The following is a 25,803-nucleotide window of genomic DNA, read 5'->3' on the forward strand; positions in this document are numbered from 1 at the left end:
CATTCGATTTTAAAGAAATTTTATTTCCAGCAAGTGGTTATCTTTTTCTTCTCGAATGCAGCATTGCCTCACAATGTTTCACTAGCAAAGAAAAACAATTTACCTTCCTTTACCCAAAGGGATTTAAAAAGGAGAAGTCAGGCTCGTATTGGTAGCAGGCAGCCTCCTAGCTCTCCTTGCCAGCAGGGAGTCTACTCAGCTAATTCCCACACCTCTTCACAAGCTGTTGCTGCCAGACCTGCAGCTATGTTAAGAATAAAGCGGTTCCTTTCCAAACACGTTTTTGAGGACTTGTACATTTTTTACAGTATCAGACTTTACATTATGACATCCTTTCCACTGATTATTGATAGATTCATTTGAACTCTATTCATGCTTATCTGGGAAGATAATCTTGCACGCAACAGCACAATGCGGCAATAGTCAGAGCTCAGAGTCGGCCCCTAGACGCGTCTAGGGAAGTATTTTATATGGATTTAAACAATACATTTTTTAAAAAGGCAAGAGTTAACCACTGCAATGCGGAGTAAGGACTGATGTACAAGCTAGTTACCACAAACCAGCAGCTCTGCAGAGAATATCTACGCACACACTCTTAACTGCCCCCTTCCTTCTTCCTGTAAACACAAGATATACTTCTTTTCATTGTGTTATGCTTACTATCGGGTACCACAGGGAAGAGCCTACACACACACAGGCACAGTAAAACCACCGATGAATGAGATGTGATGCATCCCATGTGAATTCAGCCTTTTACAAACTACGTGTTGCCCTTGTACCTCAACAATGTGAGTTCTTACACAAGCTCGGTGCATCCACAGAGCTAACAGGCCTATGTTAATACGTGCATTTCTGTGTTTTATCAAAGCATCTGCCAGTCTTCTGCAACTGTCACTGCATTATTCACTGAGCAGTGGTTCAGATGCTTGGTAACTGGAAGCGCTACCACACTTCCAATGTGCTGGATTTGTTTGACAATTTTTTCTCCTCCTCCAATTTTGTTTTCTTTCACTGGCAAATTTAGGAATATATCTGCAAACAATCTTTAACCAGCAGCTGCATCAGACCTGGCACCATCAGGTTTGCAAACACTGAAGTTAAGCTGTGCAGCCACAAGGAGCCTTTTGTTGATATATTCAAGTAGGTAGGTTTAATGAAAGAACAACGACGACCACACATTTTGCTCGAATTATTAATGACAACATCCTGTGTTTGGGAAGAGCTGATTTTGCTAAGGAGATTTGTCTCTGAATTCATCCACATTAGCTACTTCAGCTATGCAAACCACACGAGGGAAGTTGCGCTGCCTTTTGAAGACCTTCACTCAGTACTTTGCAGGAGGTCTAACTATTCAAAAATACTATTTCTTCATCTCTGGTGACTTCACCTGTAAGCAAGTAGTACGCACTGTAACAAGGAACAGAATTGTTAAACAGAAACCCGGGGACACTTTGGAAGCACTTTTCAGGCTTCTTTGAAGGGCTCAGCAATGCCATGGATGCGGATGGTTGGGTTGGTAAGAATATGTGTGTTTCCAGTAAGCTTTCAACCGTGTTCCTCAACAAGGCTTTTAAAGAAACCAAGCTGCTATGGTTTCAGAGGGAAGGTCCTTGCAGGGGTAAAAGATCAGAAACAGAAGACAAGGTGGTCAGTGCTCAGAATAGACAAAGTTCATCAGTTTAGAACCTCAGAGATTTGTGACGGACCTCAGCATACCTGGAAAAGGGGGTGGACAAAAACACGACAGAGTTTACTGATGATACAGGTTATTCAGGGTGGTGTGAATGACAGGTGACAAACTGAACAAGTGTTATTCGACAAGAAAATAGCAAATAGGTACAATACAAATAAGTGTAAAATGATGTACAGGCAAAAAAGCAACTCTAACTTCACATACACATGTTCATGTATGTACTCAGCTGACCACCAGCACTCAGAAGTAATACACTGAAGTTGTGATAGGAAGTTTCCAAAAAGTATCAGGTTCAGTGCTCAACAGAGATTCAAAAATCCAAACAACCACTAAGATTTTCTTTTTTTAATCACAACTGTGGTACAATTTTCATATTGAGAATGATTAAATAAGACAGGACTCTTCAGGCTGAAAAAGAGAAAACTGAAAGGATGTTATAGAGGTCTGTAAAATCCAGAGCATCTTGGATGGCAACTGTTCGCTTTCCTTCCAAAATAAGGATGAATTAATGCCCAAGAAGGTAGTATAAAGTTCAACACAAAGGAAAAAAGGTGGCTTATCACCTGGGAACAGGTGATTTCCTGAACTCCTCATTAAAGGATGTTGTGAACACTGAAGTGGAGTATTAGTTCAGTGGAAGACCCTACAATTTGGAAATTAAATCTGTTCAAGATTTGCTAAATACACAAAACCTTGAATCAGCTTGGGATGCAAAAAACAGTTGGAGGCTACGAGTAAAGAAAGAAGCTTTTATATTTGACCTGTTCTTAGGCTTTTATGCAGGCACTTACAGTGTCTGCTGGAGACAGGGCACTGAGGCAGATGGACCTTGGCCAAGCCTGGCATGGCCACTCTTGCTTTATATCCCAGTTATTGCTGTACAGAACAATTGTAATCCTCAGGAGGGGTACAGTGATAGAAACTGCAATTTAGCTGGAAATGTCACCACAGAACAGCAGCTAGCCCAGACGAAAACCACTGTGGGTCAATAAACCTGAAATAAGCAACACCTTTAATCCCTGAGGGGCCAGCAATTGGAAGGGCACGCTGCACACACCACACCCGATTGCTTTTGCATTAAAGGTGTCGCTAAGTTTGGGACTTTGCATCAGGCCAGAAAAATAATGTATCTGTGTCCTTAGAACAACTTCAAGCTTCCACTGCTAGCAGTGGATACATAGAAAAGACAGTACATGTATTTTTTTTAAGAGAGCATACCACTAAGAGGCCGTGTTTTCGGAGGTGTAGTAGTTATTTAGCTAGCTCTGTAAGATAATTTACCTCTTTTACTCTGGAATTTGCACCTCATTTGCAGAAATTAAGTCCTTTCAGGCATTTGCAGTGGGCAACTTGAAAAACTATTTTTAAGGGAGTTAATCAATCTAACCCTCAAGTGTGGTTTCTAGAGAGCAGCAACACATTCTGTACAGAGCAAAGAAGTGAATAATTAAAAACGCGTAATCACATAGTATGGAGTAGGCTGGAAGAAATCTAAACTTGCATCATATTCTGAGCAGCCAGGGAAGTTCGAAACCCAACTTAAAATTACATCCAGCAGAGGAACTTTATACCTAGCAAACGCTGCTACCTTTAAATGAATGTAGAGAGTTATTTTTGTCTTTGGGAATATATAAATCAGTTTTGTGGCTGCATTTTGAATATGCACACTGCATGGCTGGGGTTAACTCCGCAGACTTGTGCCGGGGGGCAGCCCCATCTCCAAGCAAGCTGAAGATGAGGATGAAGCTCCGCCGTCCCTACGTGTGTGCCTGGAGCCCTCGGTAGCTCCTGGCATCGCAACACACAAAAAGAAAGAGCACAAGGGGGCGCCGGATACCTCAAATAGCCCAAGTCTTTCCCACACCGTCTCTAGTATGTCGTATTGCAGGGATGGGAGAGCACAAAAAGGCCCTGAGCAACACCTTCGGCTGCAGACGGTCTAGCCTGGGTTTTGCTACAGTATTGAGGGCATTTGAGAATATTTTTATGATCTAAAGACTTTCATTTTTTTTTTCGGAAAAAGAAAAAGAAATAAAAGCATGTATTTTTTTGTAAAAAAAAATAGTAACACTGGCATAGGTGATATTTTAATGGTAGGAAAGAAATCTTTAGAAAAATAGTAAGACGAAAGCCAAAGACGTTAAACATTTTTGTCAACTTGAATCTGGCAGGCACCCAGCCTGTGGACTTTCGCAGATTGCTGGCTGGTTGTAACAGAAGCCACTTCCTCTGCAGCACCAGGCGTATCACCACCACTGTGTGCTGGCTGGGGCCGGGCTGCGGGGTAGTTCAGGCCTCCGGGTGGGAGTTTGAAGCTGCACAGCGCTGCTGATGTGGAGCTGAGCGACTGGAAAAACAAAGCCACAACCCCCCTGGCGGCGGCCCTGCGGGGAGTCCTCCCATGCGTATCTGGTTAGGAAATGAATCAAGGCATTTTTCTCCCTCCCCTGGCCCTGGGCACCGTGACAGCTCCATTCAGCAGAGGGGAGGAAGGCTCTGCCCAGGGTCCTCTCCAGCTGCAGATGACTCATGCTGGAAGAGCCCCTTCCAGCCAGCTTCAACAGGACAAAGTCTTCCCGAAGTTTTTCCCAGCTCATTTTAATATAGATTTCTATCACTTCGAGCTCTCTAATTGCTACTTCCACAGCACAGCCCAGGCTGGGTGTTCTTAGGAGGCAGAAGAGCAGCAGACCCAAGCGGACCCTCCCCAGATGTGCCAGGGCCTGCCTGCTGCCTCCCGGCGGCACACTCCTCCCTCTCCCACAGCCATCTCCCCACGGAGAAGCCAAACCATTCCTGCGTGTCCTGAGGAGGCAGCGACGCTGGGAGAGCCTCCCGGAGGAACAAGCCCTGCACGCCCCATCAGGGCCTGAAGCTCTCCTGGTGCTCAGGGGAGAGGGACCTCCTCGGTGCTTCCCTCCTAGGATCAGCAGTGCCCAGCCAGAGGAGCAGGGGCACAGTTAAGGCTCCTGCTCCCGCTTTGCTTCAGGGGTAAGTGCCCTCCCTGTCTATTCCTGCCTCTCCACAGCACCACAGGCTCCAGTTGCTCACCGACACGAGGTGAAGACAGACGGTCCTGCAAGTCCCTCCTGCAGAAGATGACCCGAGATGCTCCTGCTGCTGCCTGTTCCTCCTGCTCTGCTCAACGCTCCCATACGGACGCTCACAAAGATGGGTCCCTCCATTTGGATTTTTAACAGGGCAAAATCGAAGTCTTCTTACAGGAGAGCAGTGAAGCCTTCCTAGCAGGTTCAGGCAGAGCACACAGCCATGCTCCCCCACCAGCGACATCGTTACGCTAAGACATAAGGCAGGAAGCGCAACCAAGCGTAAAACCCACCAAAACTGAACGTATCAGAAACACTGCGAAGAACGCTAACGACCACGCTACATAGAAAATGAAAAGAGTTTGGTTCATCTAACTTCTTCCAGGTTTAGTAATCTCTGGTGTCACTCCTAGCAGTCCTCAGATAGGTGGTGTTCAGGGCCTTTCGACTTTACAAGGAAAATTATTTTTTTTCCCCCAAGATAATGTCTTACCTGTCTACAAACTGAGCTCACTACTTTAACACTAGTCTGATGATTTTTGTCAGCTGACTGGGATTTGCACACCGAGTTACACGAGTTTACTGCCAATGATCTTACCTAACCATGCTTGCATTTGGCTTTTTACTATGCAATTCCCTTCTCTGTTTTCCAGAAAAACCACAGTGAGATGTTCAGTCTCCTTCAGGATGGCTTGTTTGCCTAAATGCAGCTGTCCAAACCAAGTCTGGACTTCTTTACAGTCGCACAAAAGCCACCTATGCCATCTCTTATCAACGTGAACACAGAAACAGGGTCATCTGAACCACACTTTATCGGTAAGACTTCTCTTTATCCATCCTAGAACTTTCTATACAGATCTTAGAGCACAAAGTCACGTCTGTGTCCCCTACCTGACTTTGGTTCAGGCAGCAACACCACCGTACAGCATAATATAAAACATTACAGCCTTACCAACATCTCATTCCTCTCCAAAGCTTGTTCCGAAAATGCCATTTTCTACAACATAAGCGACCCCACACAGAAATTACGAAATGAAATACAAGCAGGTGCTGCTGTTGTTATTCACAAGACATTTTCAGTTCCCCGCTGCTGTATCTATATATTCTACCTAATGTTTGGAAAATACAGTAATCATGTCATTACTTCCCCTCATAATTCAGCAGATCCTATAAACCTGGAGATATTAAATATAATTAATCTCCTTAAACTTCGGAAAATCTGATCTAACGATCCTCTCTATTTTTAACCCTCCTATTTGAAGTATGATGAATATATGGCTGTTTGATACAGAAAATACAGTGAGATTAATTCTGCTCTCAGCTTTTAAACAGAGTTCTGTACAAAATACACTCAGAAGCCTCAGGCCTTCCAAAAAACTTCCAGCCATAAACTGAAGTAAAGTCCTAGAATAGCCAGTAGTTACTTGGGACTGCCAAACCAAGGCAGCCTCTCTCATTTATGCCTCACTATATGCCAGGGCTGATAATGGGACCCTCCAGACACGAAAGCTGTGTACATCTGTGACAGTGACATTACACCTGAGTGCAGTCACTCCTGTCAGCTCTGCAGCCATCTGGGGTATGAGCTACAGGCCCTGAATTCGGCTACCTTGGTTTTGTAAATGCACTTCCCATTGTAAGTATTTTGAAAATAAATTATGTTTCCCTTGCTGGAAGAATGGGGTAGGTTCCATTGATTTATAACCCACAGCAAGTAATTCTTTACATTATTACTACAGGGTGTAGGCAAGCGAACAACTTTACTGCTTCTGAGTGCTGCAGAAACTGGGTTGGCTTCTCTGTTCCCAGGGCTGTTCTCTCAACTTCTTTCTAACAGGTGCAGAAACAAGAAAGGAGGGTTTCTGGCCTAGGTTTCTGAAGAAAATGGAAAATCCTTACTGCTGAATTTGTTCAAAGCTTCACGTGAAGCCCAACGGCAAGAGGTCTAACAGTTTCTCTTCAGAGTCACCTCTAAAGAAAGAGGATGGAAAAAATGTGTAACGATGCTGCACCTCAGAGGCACGGGTCTGTGTTCTGCCCTGTGCAGACCCTGGTATCACACTCCTCCCTCCACTAACAGCAGGAGCACATCAGCAACAGGATGCCGGCCAGTCTGGAACACATACTCGTGAACCTATGAACTCCTATTGTTTTAAGGAAAGTATTTAAGATCGTAGCTTCCCCTGGAAAGCCTCTGTGCTGTGGTACAAAGTATCTCTAGAAGCTGATGCAGGGCCATCAACTTCTGAAGTCTCACAACGGCTGTAAGGGGATCACTACTATCACAACCATTACTGTAGTGACCAACATCCGCTGGACGGGAAGAGTAAACTGCACCTGAGATTAGTGCTTAAAAAAACACGAAGAGATACTGTGAAAGGAACTGAGCCCGAAGGTTTTGTGCCCCGATATGCCACACTGTGTAATCCTGCTGAGCAGCAACCGCAGGCTGAATTACCAAGGCCAGGACCGGATGCAGACCACGAGGGAGCAGGACAGGAAGCTTGTTGCTGAGGCTGATGTAATATTTTGACTCAACAAAGAACCCAAAAGCGTTCAAACTACAGACTGAACCCATCCAAAGTTGTGTACTTCCAACAGATAAGGCTGCCCAGGACTACCCAGCCATAGAAACACATTATTACCAACCCATATAACGGTGCTGTTCATAGAAGCACGGAGGTAAGAAGACAGCCAAGGTAAAAAGACAGCCACTTCTCCTTGAATTCCCTTCAGGAACATGCCGGGCCGCAGAAGCAGTGCTGTACAGTTACTGATGGATGGAGCTCACTGCGGATTCTTGGCAGCTACACCCGCATCACGGGACCAGTCGTTTATTACCGCGTGCAAACACTGAAGAGACGCAGAAAGGGTGAGCTCCCCTCTCTTGTAATGGGTGTGCCCTTCCAAAAACACAGCGAGGGGGGACTCCAGTGGGCCAGCCGGCCCAGGAGGAGCTCATTCCCCAAAACACGGGGATGGGGACATGCTCTGCACCCTCCGCAAGCAAAGCCCACTCCCACCTGCCCCCAGCTGCGTGAGGTCTTGGGGCTGGGGTCACCCAGAGAAGCTGTCTGTCTGTCCCTCCGTCCCCAGCTGGAGCACGCAGCAGCTCCACACGAAAAAGCAAATCTCATCCTGAGGGAGCTTGTGTTTACTTGAATGCCTTCCCTATAATCCCATTTTATGGGCCACATGTTTGGGGAATGCTGAGCAGTCAGGAGACAGGCAGCAACTGAAGCGAGGCAGCTCCTTTCAGAGGGCTCCTGAAAAGCACAGCACAGCCTTGAACACTCTCACAGCAGCCCTGTGCTCAACTTAGCAGCATTATCTTAACTAATATTTTGGTCTTAAACAGTTACTGAATTCTACCAAGCAATATAAGGGCTTGTTTGGTTTTTAAAAAAAGAGAAAACTGTAATATGAGGGTTTTAGAGTTCACTTTGAAACGTTTTCCTGTCTGAAAATTTAACATTACAAATAGCACCTCATCTTAAAAAAAAAAAAATATTGTCCAAGATGATAACGTAGGTGAAAGAAGAAAAAAGGTGGAGTGAGAAAATTCCACTATTTTTGACTTGATAGGTCCCTTCCTTGGGGATAGGTCGAGTTAACTTGTAGGCAGAACGGCACACATCTCAGCAGCGAGAGCAGAGATACAAGAACACGAAGTACCCTCTCTTCAGTTGGGTATGAAATCCAGATGCCCCCATTCTCTTTTTACATGAACGACCAGGAGGGATGAAGCAACATCAAGCACAATTCACCAGGCTGGCAACAAACCGCATTCCTTGCGACCTCCCCCTCCCCGAAGGCAGTAAATACCCACGGGGCTACAACTTTCAGGCTCCAAGTCCGTCAATTATCAATTAAATCACAGAACTAACTCCGCCATTCTCAGCTACTTTCACCAACACACCACCTTTGCTCTCTCAGCAGGGAGCCCAGCGTGTCAGCTCGCCCTCCCACCTCCCTCTCCCACTTGAGCAGGAGGGGAGCGCTCAGTACCTGGCAGGGCCAAGCACTTGTTAAGCTGCTGGGGCTCCTTTGCATTACTATTTTCCATACAGTACTTTGAAGAAGAGGGCAGGCAGAAAACACAGGCACTTATAATCCTGAAGAACAATGGGCATTTCTGTGAGCTGGTTTTCTACACAGGATGTAGGGTGGGCCTTCAAGCTTGTGTAATCAGTCTGGAAGTCCAAAAACCACACTGAGAACATGCTTTTCCTTTAACAAACAGTCACACAGTCTAACGTTAGTTTACATGGCTGTTATTCACCATTAAGAAAAGTTTTCAGTTGAAGAATACTTGGAAAAGAATCTGAATTTCTCCAATGAGGTTTATGGACCTTACTTGGATCTAATTAATATATATATATAGCCCTTTTATCCCAGCAAGAGCTTTATTTAGGGATGCAAGCATCACTTCCACTTATTGAAATTGGAGAGAGGAGTTGCATCACTGGAACAGCTTTACGTGCTAGCTCGTGTCCTAGGATCACCTAGGACAGAAATAAAAACTCAAGGGACTAGCAACATTTTGATCCATCACCCTGGGAAGGACTTAGGATAACCCAAGTGGGTTTCACTCTATGAAGCAGGCTCTTCTGGAGGCTGACTGTAAGATACTGAGGTAAAAAGAGACAGCAGATCAGAAGGAACAAAAAAGGCATACAGGAGTAAATACATTGTTTCACATTATTCCGTACTCAGAAAGCTGAAGAAGCATTCCCATTTATGTAATACACTGCCTGGAAAAAAAAAGGGAAGAACTTCCACTTGACCACATAAATACTTCCATCACAAATGCCTATGTTGTATAGCAGAGACAGCACAATAAAGGCATTAAGAGTCTTTAGACTGGGCCTTGAACTAAGCCTCAGAGGAATATGCTTCCCAGAAAGCAGCGGGCTGGTATTTCCTAAGCACTAGCGAGCAAGCCGTGGCATTACAGAAGCCCGAGATTTAATTGGAGTGATCACCATGAAAACAGAACAAGCAACAGCTACCTTTTTTTTTTCCATTTCTAATGTCTATTCTAAATGTCACTTGTCTGAAAATACGACCACCCCCTTTCCTGTCTGTCCACCTCTTGAAGTTGTAAAACCTGGTTTATTAGGAACAACTACTTAAGAAGGTATAGTTTTATATAAATTCTCTTAAAGTCCACATTCATGGTAAAAGCACAGACCTTATATTTGACACTAAAATAGACTGCTATACCAAACTGTTAGACATGCTTCTATAGTAAGACTAAAGCAAGTATAAGAACAACTACGTATTCCATAACAGTAAATACATACAGACTATTTTAACATACACTTATATATTGTCAACTCCAAGCAAAACAAGATAGTAATTGGAGTCTTCATCATTGTTTCCAATGCTCACTGTTTTTGGAGTAATCTTTAAGAAGCTACAACTTTCTCTTCTGCAAGCAGCTTCTCTTTCTGTAGGAAATCAAGAGTAATGTGACTGAAGATTGAGCAACTGGAAGAAAACCAACAAAACTCCAGTATATCGAAACTTATTCTTGCATGCTAGCAGGTTCCAAATGGGTAGAAGACAGCAAGAAATCTGCTCCCAAGCTTCATGTTAACTGGGATTAGCATGTTGTGCTCTTTTAGACCAATTATGAAGGGACAGAGATTCAGCAGTATTAGATGCAGCAGTTCCTACCACACCCCACAATATTTTGGCAGTTATCACACCATTTGAGTCAGAAACCATTACAGTCTATGCATAACTGTTTGGCTTCTGTCTTCATCTCCAGCAAGTTCTTGTCTGGGCACACGTACTACACAAAACCAGCCCCTGTAGCTACAGAGGGGAAAGCTGCAAGGAAATTCCAAGCCCTAACAGGAAACCCCATTTCTGTGATTCAACAGGTTACTTCTTTTCCTCCAAGTGCACACCAGCCAGTGCAAGCAGCACGGCACTAACTACATGAGAGTGCTTTTCCTGTCTACATTAAAGATCTTGAGCTCAGCCACTCAAAACTGAAACAGTCCCATCTCCCTCATCTAACTCCACTGTATATCCCTTTACTACTTTATGTACTTTTGGTTAGGGTAGTAGAAGACAGAAAGAGAGAAAAGAGAAAGACATGCTGCGAAACAACTGTATTTCGCCTCAGAATCAGCACTGCCAGACGAGCAGCAAACTTTTCTGGCTCTCTTCGTTGGTTTTTGATTCCTTTAGCTGAAAAAAAATTACCAGCATAATATGCTCACACTGTAGCCTATCACTCTGGAAGAAGTAAAGCAAAACATCTCAGTGAAGGCTTACAGTAGTTACCCTGACATGCTGGAAGAAGACTGCATATTATAGTGATTGGACCAGAGGAATTACAAGCCATTTTCTTGCCAAATAACAATGAAAATACCCAAAGAGTTTTGTTAACATCACAAGCCACAGAACAATTAGATTCCATTCTGCTCCCTACAGTTCCCATCTGGTTTTAATTTGCTGGAGAAGACTGAAGAATGTATTCAGAAAACGTCAGACAGTTGTAAACATCAGTCTCCCTGCCAGCATTACTAGTAACTCATGAGGTACTGGAGTTACCATGGAAAGGAGTGGGGGATGAAGCCTTGCTCTGTCATTAAGCTCATTGTTTTAACTGCATTGTTTTAAGCCATGAAATGAAAGTGAGAAAAATGTTTGATGCTGAGAAGAAACACTTGCAGAAATCAACTCGTCTGTTGCGTTTTGTAACACTATGGTATCAAACCGGAGGAAAACGAAAAGCGTCAGAACAGGCTGCTTGGGCAACTGACCCCTCGTTTTTATAAAGCTGGTAATTACAGGCCTCACTGTTGCCTAATTTATTCCTTGTCATGTTATAACCAAAATCCAAACCCTGCTTCGTTCACTGCAAAAACAGTTTTGTTAAATTGTGACAAGCTAATGAAACTACAGCTAAGAGCATCTCCTAGTTAAATATTAAACAATATGCCTCTGAGGATATTTTGTCCCCTCTCTCTGCCTTAGTTTTCCTACATTACAAAATTCCTAGAGCCACATTTTTCATTAATAATTAGTGATTAATTTCTAGTTACCTAAGGCCTTGACATGAGGCACCGATTCATTTTGTTGAAATAGATGTGGAAAGAGAAAAAAGTGTTTCTGCAGCAACACAAGCTTGGAAGGATGGATTGTGTTCCACATCACCCAGCAGCTCCCTTCCGTTTTGAAGGAAGGCAGCAGATCTACACTGCCTCTCCTCCCCCCAACCCCCCAAGGGGAAAAAAAAAAAAAAAGGAAACCAAGGGGGTGGGAGACTGATCTACTTACTGAAGAAATAGTCCCTAGTTCACAGCCTATTCTCACAAGCGATCAGCATGGGTGAGGTGATGGAGCACCGTGCTTTGATGTCCGAACAATAACCCCAGGAGTGGTGAAGAGCAGCCAGAGGTAACACCTTGAGCCAGTTTTGCCTCCCACATCCACAGCAGGCCCTGACACCCCATTTCCTAGGGAGGGCTCATCAAGAGAGCTGGCAGTGTCCTAATACAGAGCCAACCTTTCTCAGTCACCATCAGCCTGGTCCTTCTGCTATCACTCTTTGTTGTACTGCTAAGTAGTTCTTTCCTCCAAGGAGCAACGTCATCTCCACAACCCCTCCAGCCCCAAGTCCGGGCCAACAACCCCATCAACCATCTTAGGGCTGGTTTTGTCCATCCCACACTTCCAGGCCCAGCGAAGCTCCACATGGACTTGCTGATGACAGCTGCCATTAAGCAGCAACCATTAATTTTGAGCAGGTGCCCACATAAGACCCCCTTTTTGTTCACTGCTGCTGAAGGGAGCTCTTCACCGTCAGAGCTTCTCCTACTTTTGGTTTGCCTCAAGATACTGCTCTGTTCAGAACCTTCATCGCACCAACTCCTCCCCTAAATGAAGTCCTTCACCCGTATTTGTTATGACTATGCCAACCTACCACTTAGCTTCCTGTTTATTATCAATCTTTCATCAAAATATGCTTTGAATCAAGTGGCTTGTTTTCTGCCATATGTTAGTGTAATTAGAAGTGATCAACAGCAGCACGTGCTCATATACTCTGCTTACAGCAGACTTGAGTGACCATTATATGAAGAATTCACTTAAGTCTCTTCTAGATCCAGCTAATGCTACTCTCAGCCTGCCAGAGATGTGTGAAGAGGTTCATTACACACGGCTAAATCACAGATGTGACTGAGGTATGCATAATCTGACCAGCATCAGGAGTTGTGAAAGGCTCATTTTGAAACAAAAGCTTCTTAAACCCCACCCACTACTTAGATACACTTTTCCCACGAAAGGATCACAGCTTGGAGAAGATGTTGTTTAGTTCTCATGAGCAAGAAGAGCCTTTTATTCTAAAGCACAACAAGAACAGGAGCACAATTCCCCCACTCCTGATTTTATGGCTTTCACAAACAAACCAGCGCCTAGAACTTTATCATTAGGATTTAGGGAAGCTAAGAAAACAGACCGAGAACAATAGGTGGTGCTACCAGCCCCGCGTACATTCAGACCTTTCAATACCCACAGTGGACTCGGGTAGGGTAGCAGACCCTACAGCTTAAAAGGAACATATGTTGACTTAAGCCCCTGCCTTTTATGTGGTTTATTGCTTTAGCTTGTGCACCACTTAACGTTTCCTTTTCATTTTTTGATAGGGGTAGTTACCGCCAGTGCCACACTTGTTAAGTGCTCACACAGTTGTTAGGTTATTACTACATTCATACTGAACTATCACAGAAATGAAAACTACATTCTGGCAGGAGCTGCAAAGCGGACTAAATGCACAAGCAGCCTGTAGAAATACTGTGTAACTAGCAACAAAATCATTGACACTCATCTGCAATTTAAAAACGTATCTGAGGACAAGTGGAACTGCTCGGCTTTCTCCCTAGTCAAGCGACCACGGTGCCATGTCTCTTTAACATGGCATTAGCGTGATTCAGACGGAGGATTAAGGTTTTACTGTCTGCGCCTAAGTCATGATGCAAGAGGTTGTAAGTCTTTCTGTAACCGGACACTTTTTCTAGAGTCCCTTAGATTTTCTTAAACTGGATTCTTTTGTACATAGCTAGTTTTCTAAAGCAGCTAATACCAGCATTAAATTTTTACTTCAGCAGGAAGAATCACAGTCACCAGCTGCGATCTGTTCAGTTTTTAAAAATCCTAAGCTTAAATGAAACAAAAACTCAGACCAAACTCAAAATCAACACCCCCAAACAGAGCATGACGAGCACTGCGACGTAAGTGGAAAATACATAGTGGAAAATACACATACCACTAGAATCAAAGAGCATTTATACACACCAGGGACATTCTGTGTAGCTGCTAGAGGAACATGCTGGGACAAGCTTACTGCTTCTATCTTTGCTCCACACGAGGACACTTCTGCATGCCAAAGCTAGTATTTATCTGCCTCTTGCCCAAGTGATTGCAGGCCTGTTCTGCACACGCTCTGCAGTGCCAAGAAGCTCCATACTTTAAGTGGATTGCTGCCGGCTGATTTGACAGGAAGAAAGATTTATACTAAAGGTACATGCACGTTTCCTGCTAACGATACCCACACAACACCCCAAAAGCTTCATCCAAATTTTGACACCTGTGTACCACTGCCACGTAACTCACACAACAAGAAAATTGTTATTTTTTTTAAACAGTACCTACAACTAGGGCCATATGAATTTTTTGCGTTCCTCTCGAGGAAAATCCAACAGACTACTACGGATCTCCTTATACTTCTATGGCTCAAGTTGGACATTCAGTTTTTTTGTTTTAAATGGAAGCAGTTTGACATAACTTGGCAACAGTGCCTGTCTAGTTTGAGCTATCTATGCTGTAAAGCACAGAAATAGGATATATACCTAAACTTCCAAGCAGGAGTAATTTGTAGCCACGGATAAGTAGCAGCAGCTGATGTGAAGACAGTGGCGATTACCTAAGCGTTATACTAAGTGGTGCTGCAGCATCCAGTTTCACTGATTTCTCATGTTAGCCATGCCTGTGCAATAGCATCACAGTTCCAGTGACAGCAGCCAGAGGAGTAGATTAGTCGGGAGCTGCAACAGCCACATTTGGGGACTACCCGTATACAACCAGCAAAAAAGTTGCACTCATTCTGAGAGGCTTGATGCCTGTTTCAGAAGGAAGAACACTGAGAAAGGGCTGCAGTCTAACTCAGTGCTGCCCTATCCCTTGCACAATGAAGGTCAGGGCTCACACTGCCAGTCTTTAGTTGGAACTGATAAACCAGCTCTGGGTTGCTACATCTCTCCCCCTTAATGTAGCCAAGGTTTTTGGGAAGGGGAATGCAGGAAACTAGCACTCTTCCTGCTCCCCAAAGCTAAAAATAAGTGAGACGCTATTGCTGCAATATTTAAGCCACACAAGCATTCAAAGCAGCATGAAATATTTATATTCTGGGCAAACAGTCACAGAACTCTTGCTTTTTGCCAAGTATCTTTTTATCATTACCCAAACAGATCAGGAGGTTGTCACAGGAGAGTTTACTTTAAGAGGGCAGAGATGAGCCTGTTGCTAGTTGTGTTTTTCTGTCCATATCTTAGAAGTCAGTTAAGCAGCAACGACAAGCGACAGGACTCAGACTTGAGAGCTTAAGAACCAACTTCCCCCCTTCAAGCACCTCTGGCACTGAAGTGAAAAATCAGGAGGTCTAGCAGAGTCTTTCACATTAAGAGATAAAGAAAATGAACACCTTTATATTTAAGCCGGGTACCGTGTTCTGGAGAAAACACTAATACAAACCGTATGAGTAGAAAGACAAAAATAACACACGCAGCCAGCTGCCACTGAGCAGATTTTCCATGACAACATGAAATGAGAAGTGCGTTAAGTCGTGTTCTTTCTACTTCTATCCATAAACACAAGCTCGATCCCTACAAACAGGGACTAGTAAAGAACAAGTGATTGATACAGAGCATGTGCAATATTTTGGAGGCATACTTGCAGGTGGGATGGAACCATGAAACCTGTGTTTAACAAGGCCACCGATCTGGTGGTTAGAACAGCTGACACTTCAGAAAGCTACAGAAAGTGGAGATGGGCACAAACGTCTAGTTTCAAAACATGACTAAAAGTAAAAGCCACATCTAATTAAAAATAAGCACCTCCCTCTTCTGCATTCACTCTTGGCCAAACCTCCTCTCTCCGTTCAGCTAGTTTCTACAGCTTATGTACTTCACAATCTTCATTTGTAGCATAGAAAACCTGCAAGCTGATTTTGGAGAAGTCTGGAAGGCAGGTGGGTATTCAGGCATAAAACTGCAATTCTTTGATGAACTTAGCCTCCAGCCCAATCACTTTCCTTTGACATTTAGAAATAGCTTAGGTTGTCATTCAGGTCACAGCAAAACTATCTTAAGTTTTGAAATTAACAGTTCTTAAATTTGAGAATAAAAAACCTTAAATTGATATTTTGTGCTATAGACTAGCCAACCATGGTATACCAAAGCACCCCTTGCTGTACCCACTCAGGAAGCTGGGCAAGGAGACAATCGAGGAATGATCTTCTGATCCCATGGGAAGATGGCTCCCAGTTACCCTCTACCCCCCCCCGGAGACTCCAAAGCTCTCTCCAATTTCACATGTGGGCAGGAAACCAAAGCATTCCACATGGCAGATTAAGTGCTTGAACTCCCTAACAGTTCAGATGGGTTCCCAAAAGGAAGGAAGTTATAGCTAAATACAAGTCCAATCTGTGTTTCCCTCCCCAAGATGAACGGGGAAAAAAATAAAGGCTTTCCTGTTACACAACAGCTAGCAGTCATGTGATGTACGATGCAGCACAAGTGTTTGAAATAGGAATGTTTTTCATATGCAGATCCCACTCTAAACTGGTCTTTCAGAATTCTGCAGTTGCATACAGTGCCTGTTTTGATCAATTCGACAACCTACTCTAATCATAGCCTGGAGCTACTTAAAAGCTGTGTGCTGCTCAAGAACTACAGGTTTGGCCTGCTCTTTTTCTAGCCAAGACAGCCAGATTTCACTCAGGTTTTGTTCTTACAACTCACCTTTTGCTGCAGGACCCCAAATAACGAGGGACTCAGTGTTTTGTCCCATCCACCCCTTCCCTTTTTTTTGGGTGAACATCTTAAACCCACAAATGTTGACAAGAATACTCTTTCAGTAACTTCTCCACAGCTACCAGGAGGAATATACTCACTCTTTTAGCCCATCCACCTTTTTATCTCTTCCACTAGAGAGCTGCATTTACTTCTAGAGGCCTTCATCATCCTCCCTTTGGTAGTCTGAAATGATTTGTAAGCACAGGTATTCACAGATATCAGTATGTAAGAGGCTGTGACTGTTTCACCTGTTATGTACTGCAGAACAGTTATTTTAACCAGACTAAATGGATCTCCAGCATTTGTAGAGCTTGCTTACAAGAAAGCTTGTTTCATCTTTTTTTTTCCTGCAGCAGTCAAGAAGGCCGGGAGTCCCCTTTGAGCAGGGAACACTTCCTACACTAAGGCACTTCAGAAGGGTATCTATCACAAGACCAACATACTCTTGCTGAATGGAAGTGTCAGAAAAAGTTATTAAAAAACCCAGTGCTCACGTGTTAGACTGATGTAAGGGAAGAACAACTGAGAGTTCAATGAGGCATCTCTTTATTTATCATATGACAAGTAGAACAAGATTTCAGCTTAAGAGCTACAGTAGAAGTGTTTCTGAGCAGTAACAAAGCCTCCTTCACTCCAGGACCAACTGGAGACATTCAAAATTCAGATTCAACCAGGAGTCTTCGTGCAAAAAGATCTACTAGACCTACATTTTGAACCTCTGGTCCACTTTTTTGCTCTCTGATAGTTATTAATAAGGTGAGGAAGGCCATTGAGAGGACTGACAATTCAGAAGGGTAAAGACTAAAAACTCCAAACCAAAATTCAATTTTGCATCATGCTCTAGCTACCTATTTTAAACCGTTACTTCCAACACCCCTTAAAAGCCTTGGATTTTAAATATGTGATGGCTTCTGAACAGCTGTGAAGCTGAAATATCTAAGTCTGCAAGATGCTATTTCTAGGAAGATGCAACAGATGTTTTACACTTGTTAATATGTACATCCTATTCTAAACAGGATGTAGAGTTTACTTGTAATGAGAGCAATCAGTATATAATTGTTGCTCAATGCTATTCAAGCAAAAAGGAGAGGCACCCGGAGCAAGAAACTTCCTGACAAATACACAGGCTACTGGAAAAATCCACACTTCATGCAATATCTACAGACAGGCATGGGCACCTTCCAACAAGTCACTTCCAGACAGAAGGAGCATTTGTAGACAGCTCAACCTCTGCTTACTGGTGCTGTGCTATTTACAAGATACATTAAAAGGAGGCAAGGATCAGTCACGTGAGAATTTTGAGACACAGGCCTTAGGTCTAACCAGACTAGGTAAGGCAGAGCCAGTAAAATGAACACAACCAGACCTGAATGGGGCATGAATATTCTCAGCAGGTTACTAAACCGAGTCCAGTTGTTCTTTTTTGAAAGGAAACTGTTCTAGAACAGTGTTGCAGTATCATTACATTATTGAAACTGAAGGATATCCTTAGGTAAGCTGACTTAAGTGGGAGATAAAGCACAGAAGTGCCCTCAGACAGACTACCTTGCTTTGCCAGCTGTAGATGATGTTACAACAGTGATGTTTTCTTCCAGATGAGCACTAGCGTTTGGCCTACAAGGCAAAATTTGGATAACCAATACCAAGGAGAACAGCTAGCTACTCCAATTTACTTGAATGGGAACAGTATTCAGGAGTTATACCACTGAAACAGACGACAAACCAAACCAATTTAGCTAACAGCTGCACTTCCAAGGCCAATAATATTTGTAGCACACAATCTGGGGGAAAACTGAAGGAGCAGCTTGGCTGTTCCAGAAAAAAAGAACAGAAGAGTAAGACCCTGTAACTGCCAACTCTCAGAAACAGCGCAGGCTTAACTTCAGCTTTCAGGAAACAGTCCTAATAATTTTACTTTGTGACAACCACTCCCTCTCAGCAATTACATCTGCACTAGCAACCATAGTCACTGGATGAAAGAGCTCTAAGACGTGTAAAATTCAGTACATTGAATTTGCTGTGTATAATCCATCTTCCAGCAGCACGATTTTTCTTTCTGTTCACAGTAGTTAGCCTCATTTGAAATACTCCTGCCTGCCAATTTTATAAGACAAAGAAAACCAAGTCTAAATGCTGCCTTAGCAGCCTCTATTTTTGCCCCAAACTAGATACTATACTTTCCCTGAAAAGGTCCTTCAATTTTAGGATTCCCTCATTCCTATAGCAAGAATACCAACACCCACATTCAGTGTTTGTATTTCATGCTTAGTCTTAATTAGATGATCAGGGACATACAGATGAAAAACCCTAAGATGCTAGCCTACTTGCATACAAAACCTAGTTGCATTTTTAGGCAATTTCCCAAAGTCAATGGAAATGTTAGAGGTGTTACATAGTGGTAATTGCACAATTAGAGTAAATTGAGCTGCTGCAAATCAGCAGTAGGTTAAGTACACCTGCCATATTTAAGATTCATCACAAGATGTACCATTAAAAACATTCCTGCCATTAACTCTTCTTGCACTCTTTAAGTAGAGCAAAGCAGGTGATTTGACAATCAGATTTCTTTCTCTTAATGTTTGGCTAGTCTGCAACGTACCATAGATCTGTCTCTTACTACAAGAAGTTATCAGCCCACTGCTACGATTTCCTAGTTATGGTCATTTCTCTTCCCCAGCAGAAGTCAGCGCAGTTTCAAATCTATTATCTCTTCTACGGAGAAGACACTCCAAGTTCAAAACTCGCTGTTAGCTGAGCCCAGACACCGTGGCTCCTACATGAAGTATATCCTTTCCTATGCTTGTGCAGAGATAGGAGACAAGTGTTTCTCAGAAGCGGTTTAAAAATAGGATCTCACAACTGCCCAGCATACCTTTATAAGCTTACAAGCTTGCTCCAGCATACGAATAATGGGATGATAGAGCAAAGCACTGGACGTGAAATCCAAGTGTAGTACTACCCTGATAAAAGCAATAGTTTAATTTCATTAAAAGTGCAGTCTTCTAAATCAGGACAGCTGTGAGAATGCTCTTTTAAATAACACGCTCTTGTAAAGCGTAATTAGAATGCCCGTAGTTTTTCTGGATGGACGACTTATCCCATCTCGAATCAGACTACATCAAGCAACAGTAGTACCGTCATTGTTGCCCAAAACGAAGCTGCAGCAGTTTAGCACTCAAAGGAGAATGATGCTGGTAAGAGACGAGATATGCTATAGCCCATCTCAACCTCATGGATCAGCCAGTTTCACTCACAGTCTCTTCAAGGGGTTGCTTAGGCTACCCTAAAAGCAGCACAGCTCTGCACCTCCAGTTCACTTCTCACTTCACTTCAATTTGGGGAACCACAAGGCAGTGACCTAAACGGTAAGGGCAGGCAGGAACATGGGAGGCAAGGAAGATGTGCTTACATTTAGTTCCTCTGCTGAACTACCTTTGTTCTCCAGACAGTGCTTCAGCTCAAGTTCTTCCTGCACCCCCCCCAGTTCTGACGCACCCCAGATCTGCCACACAAGGTAGCTTTGCACTTGTATTTGGTTGGTGTACAGCAACTGCACTACCACCACATCAAGCAGCTCTCAAACCCGTACGCGTGACAACCAGCTAGAGGGAAGTATACCTACTAGTTCCTGTACATCAGCTGTGACGCACTAGGAACTCCACTAGTACAAAGCCTCACGAGTTGCCAACCTGCGGAGGTTTGCAAGCCCCCGATTACAACCAGTCAGAAAGCCACCCATCCCGAATATACCATTCCACCAAATTTCTGTTCTTCTGGAGCAGTTCAAGTCGCAGTAGGCCACACCGACCAGGACTAAAGCAGTCTTCTGAAGCTAGTCCTTTGAAGAGACGTGAAGCACTGCTGCACTCAAGCTGCATTTCCCTTCTGAAAAAGAAACACTGCATGTCTGTGTATCATTAACGAGCTACCAAACAGCACTCTCATACTTGACCATAAGAGTGCAGGAGATTGACTTCCTATGGTTTTTCCCTACCCCTTTTAAGAATGCTCATTTCATACAAGTCACACTAAGAAGTTTCAGCAGAGATAAGGAACCCCTTTCGTCCAGCACTTAATAACCACAGAAACACAGAAGCCAAGTCTTGCTTGGCTTCTAAGCTTACAAGACAAACACTTGCTCTTGCTGTAAGAGGACCACCCTGAGTTGCAGTTCTGGAACGCTAGAACCCACAGCTCAGTAATTTCCTCGCTCTAGCACAGCCCAACTCTCAGCAAGCAGCAGTGCTTACCTCATTTTCTTCCCAGAGACCTCGAAGAACCACTGTTTTGCTTACACTGATTGCACCTTAACACTGAGGAACCATCTGTTTGTTAATTATCTCCAGCATCTTCAAAGAACCATTACTGACAGGCCTCCAAGGCTAGAGGTATGTTACAATCAAGTGAGAATACGGCTCCACTTCTTAGGAAGGTCCCAACAGTGCGATGGACTTGGTGCAAACTCCTATGAGACCTGAGATCAGCTGGGCATGTAACACCTGTCAGCCTGCTCCTCTCAGTGAGAGACTATTTTTCATTTTTAAAGATACAAACAGCCAATGACTGGTCTTCCTTCCCTAGAAAAATCTCCACTGATCTTTCTGAAAAGGTCTCGACTCTTTCAGGAAAGCTTATCCTAGCACAAACCCTTAAGTGGCATGCAAAGGATGTACCTGCCCTGCTGCTGTTCAGGCCTTGAGCACTCCTTCCACATCCAGGTGGAAAGATCTGTTGAAACCGATCATTTCCAATCGGCTGAAGGTCACTGGACATGCTCTACTCCATGCAAGTAATACATATTCATCTGACTAGTGACCGTTGTGACCCACAGAGATCACAAGCTTTTTAAAGATTAGTTCACAACTCTTCCAGTAAGAGTAACTCTTCAAACAGCCCAGCTATTGGATTATCACTCACTTCTGGAACACGAAAGCCTATTCCAAGTTTTACCCTGCTCCAACAAGATAAGCTCATTAAGTCCAAAATCTGTGAACGCTTAACCAGAATCCTGCTCCTTTCCAACTCTGGCCTAGTTATTTTTATAGTCCGCCATTTCAGTGAATCTGAAGTGACCCCGCCACCCTTAACTGCAGGAGTCGGGTGCTGCTAGCCCTAAAGCAAGGGTTAGAGTGATTCTGGCTCCACTGGCCAAGTGCCTATAGGAGCTGCCCCTCAAATTCCTTAAAAAATGTATTTTTAGTAAAAACACACCTGATTTCATTAACAATTCAAACTTGCACACGTCCATTTTTTCTCCTTACAGCTGCTTCTTCCTACTCCCGTCCAAGCAGGAGCATTATGACGCCATGCAGTGCACACTCACATCAGAAAACCATCCATTACAATTAGGCTTACGCTAAATCTGTTCTCCTGTTCCACTTCTCACACAGACACTCATGCCATCAAAAAAAGGGGTGGTGCAGAAGCAAGAACGAACAGCTGGGAAAAGGTACAGGATCATCTTTCAGCATGAGCACCACTTCGACTGTTTCAGCTATGGCATTAATGCATACTCAGATCCATTACACCTCATATTCCCTTCTCCCCTACATACCCTTGAACTCTTGTCAGTCTCTTTGTAAGACAAAGGTAAACAGTGCTGTTTAAATAACAGGTCCTAGCAAAGGCGCAGACCACATACATGCACAGACAGGATACCATGGCAAGTCACAACCGCAAGCCTAACTGCTGGAGAACACCCAGCCAATTGAAATATCCTTCTTAAAAGGAAAGAATTGTAGTTCAGTAGAAACTGTCTCTCTCTGGTAGGCTACCATAAACACAAACTATTTTAAAAATTATCTCCCCCTCTTACAGCTCCCTTCCTTTCCCTCATCTTCCTAGTTAAAGGCGTTACAGACTGGCTTTGGGGCAGATCCCCTTCCCTGAGGTTTCTGTCTTGAAGTAGTACATGCAGGTGCTGTTTATTCGTCTCCTGCAGCAGAAGGAACAATTCAGAATGCATCACAGACATCATTTTGAAGCTTCACTGCATCACCACTGAAGTTACCGCTTCCCAAAATGATAGTGCTTCCCTGAGGACAGCTAGTAAGACAGCACAGAAACAAACCAAAATACTATACTATTAGAATTTGCCTTCATTTCTGTAGTTTAAGAACGTAAAGACTCCTCAGTTCAAATGCTGCTACAACAAGCTACCAGCTATACAAAACTTTTAAAATAGTTCATTTCTCAGCTCCCAAGCACAACCTGGTTATTAATGTGAGCTACCTAAAAGGTTGCTTTACAGATTAAAGCTTTCTACCACAGAGAAGCTTTCGATTTGATATTCTAAAGTAGCTTATAGAATACTAAGTATTCAGACTGCTCCCTTACAGCGAGGTAGGGAATTGTTCCCTATTCCATAATCATGGGATACATGCCTAAACGCAAGTACTAATAACGTAGAAATGCGTTTTTCCACATCTTCAGCGCACACGAATGTTCCTCACTTAATACATATGCAAGAAAATATTCATTTCAGGTCCCAAATAAATCTGCTCTACATCAGAAGGCTCACTGCACACTGAAAGCTTCTCTGGAAGCTTCCATTACAAAGGGAGTATTTACCTTGTGCTACACTATGCCTATACAGAAAGGATCAATAATCCAGTCACTTAGATGTTTGGTTAACAAACCAACTGCCTCCTCTTAATACCATTTCCAGTAAGGTTTTTTATTTTTGTTTGTTTTTAAACAGCCTCACAACCTCTAGGACTCAAGAATCCTGCTCTTTGTAGCAGCCTACACAAAACGGGATGCTGCAAGGCTCAGCTGACAGCCACCCATCTGACACTCGAAACAGTTTCTTCTAGAAAACAGAGCATACAAGTTAAGCTCAGATGAGACTCCAAACTTTAAAAAGCTTCACACTGTCATCCTTAATTACTGTCTCCATTTCTTTCCTGGCATCCTTTATATAACCTCCAAAGGAAAAAATGTAGCACTATTAGATGCTTCCAGCCCCGGCCTCCCGCCCCTCCCTCAGCACACACATGCCCTGCAGGCTCTATCTGCAACTAATACCGACTACTTACAGTAGCTCCCAGTCCCCAGTCGCTTCTTATGCAACTAGGCTCCACCTCACCACGTTACTTATGTAACACATTAAGCAGCGTCTATTATACAGGATTCTTCTACATTAGTCATATACCCAACAACTTTCATTCCAGCAGTTCTCACACAACGCATTCACCAAGAATTCGAGCTTCATTCCCTATCAGGTCGCTGCTGCAGAGAAGAGAGAAATCGCACCTCTGCAAACATACTGAGAACAGGAAAAGTGCTATAAAGCATTTCTAAGTGGAACAAATGACCACATTTAAAGCATCAGCAATTTTAACTGTTAATTCGTTCGTTGGGTTAGCTGCAGAGGCTAAGTTTACATTGTACTATACAAGAACAATACGTGGGAACTGACAGTGAATTTCTCTGAAAGCACAAAAACCCCACCCAAACAGTAAAATGAGTTGCACTCCTTTAAAAAAAGGAAAGAAAAGAGCGTTATGATTGGAAAACATACGTTTTTCACCCCCACCCCAAATCCTGAAATAAAACACAGATCCAGAAAATGTATTTGCCAAACTCCTAATCCCACCCAGACTGGCGTGCCAAGTCCATGAACCTCAGGAGGCAGGACGAGGGCCACCCTCCCCGTATTTGCACACCATGGCTTTCCATTTCCACTCAGCGCATGCTTCAATCCCCGCGTTACAGACGCGGGCCACCCGCGGCCTAACTCCCGAACAGACGCCACGTCGCCTTATGAAAACACTGCTCGAAGAGGAACCACCAAGACGCAAATGAAGTCATATTGACACGTCCAAGCGCCGTTCTAACAGAACCAGAGGCGTTAAGAGCTTTCTCCTCAGCCTCCCTGTGCACCTAGCAGAGCCACAGCGAGCTCCTAGCAGCACAACTCCACGCAGCTTGCACATTGGCTTTAGCAAGGCCGGTTAGACAGCACTGAGGCAGATCCCAGCGATGCCAACTGGCACCTAGGGAGGACGGGGGAGCAGAGAGAGGGGATTTACGCGAGCCCAGGCTGCGGCTGAGGGGGCCCACGGGGAACTTCCCCTTGGGGGCAGCGCGGAGGGGCCTCCCACCAAGGCCGCGGCGGGCAGGGAGGGAAGCGAGAAGCTTCCTCGGCTACACCCCGGCTCGCGAGGGCGGCGGGGGAGGAAGGGGAGGGGAGGCGGGGAAGGGGGCCGGGAGGGGAGGGAGGGGAGGCAGGGGAGGCGCGGGCTCCCCGGGCAGCCGCCACCGCCGCCGCCTGAGGCGGGCTGGGCCGCGGCCAAGCCCCACAGGAATGCGGCGCGGTCACGTGACCTCCGGCGGACGTGCGCCGCCCTGCCCTCGCCAGGGAGGCCCGGCGCCATCTTGGGCTGACGCAGTTACAAAAGCACCGCCGAGCCGCCCTCCCTCACTCCGCGCCCGCCGCTCCTCTCCTCGCGGCCCCGGAGCTGCTCGGGAAGGAGACACCGAGCCCGCTTTTCCCCGCTTTCCCCTCTTTTCACCCCCGTTTTCAGGGCTCCCCGCCCGCCCTCACGCCGCGATCATGGCGCCCGTTTTCTCCCCTCGCCCCAGCCTCCCCCGGCGGCTCCCGACCCTGCCCAGCTGCGGCCGCCCCCTTGCTGCAGGATGATGTCAGCGCCAGCCAATCAGCGCGCGCCGGGGCACCCGGCCCGGGCCGCCCATTGGCTGCCGCGCAGCTCCCGCCCCCCCTCCTGACTCCCGGCTCCGCCGCGGTTCGCTGCGGAGACGCGGCCAAGGCAGGAGTGGGGGGGGGAGGGGAGGGGAATAGGAGGGGAAGAAAAAAAAAAAAAAACCTACACAAAAAAACCGACAACCAAACCCACCAAGACGCCGGCCGCCATTTCGCGCAACAACAGGCAGAACCCGAGCGAGCAGCCCCGGCCATAGCGCCCTAAGGAGAGAGAGAAAAAGAGAGAAAACAGAGACACACGCACAG

The 25,803-nt window shown here is 44.7% G+C and overlaps 1 protein-coding gene across 21 annotated transcripts in view; it reads right to left on the minus strand.

The window, feature by feature from the left end:
* The window catches only part of LOC125183312 (protein ALEX-like), a 150,112-nt gene that overhangs the window by 122,672 nt on the left and 1,637 nt on the right, over positions 1-25,803 (minus strand). For 14 of the 21 annotated variants that reach the window (XR_010827717.1, XR_010827674.1, XR_010827679.1 and 11 more), the window contains exon 2: positions 25,691-25,758. The exons of 1 other annotated variant lie outside the window; for it this stretch is intronic. Coding sequence is in view for 1 of the 20 variants with exons in the window: in XM_048068463.2 (XP_047924420.2) it covers positions 3,940-4,102; positions 4,745-4,886; positions 25,691-25,758 (373 nt within the window). In the remaining 19 variants the exon portion in view is untranslated. Of the gene's footprint in view, positions 25,759-25,803 lie in introns of all 21 variants that reach the window. 6 more of the 21 variants (XR_010827612.1, XR_010827610.1, XR_010827625.1 and 3 more) reach the window with 3 other exon arrangements.

The sequence above is a fragment of the Anser cygnoides genome, chromosome 1 (genome assembly GCF_040182565.1).
Source record: "Anser cygnoides isolate HZ-2024a breed goose chromosome 1, Taihu_goose_T2T_genome, whole genome shotgun sequence".
Taxonomy (NCBI): Eukaryota; Metazoa; Chordata; class Aves; order Anseriformes; family Anatidae; genus Anser; species Anser cygnoides.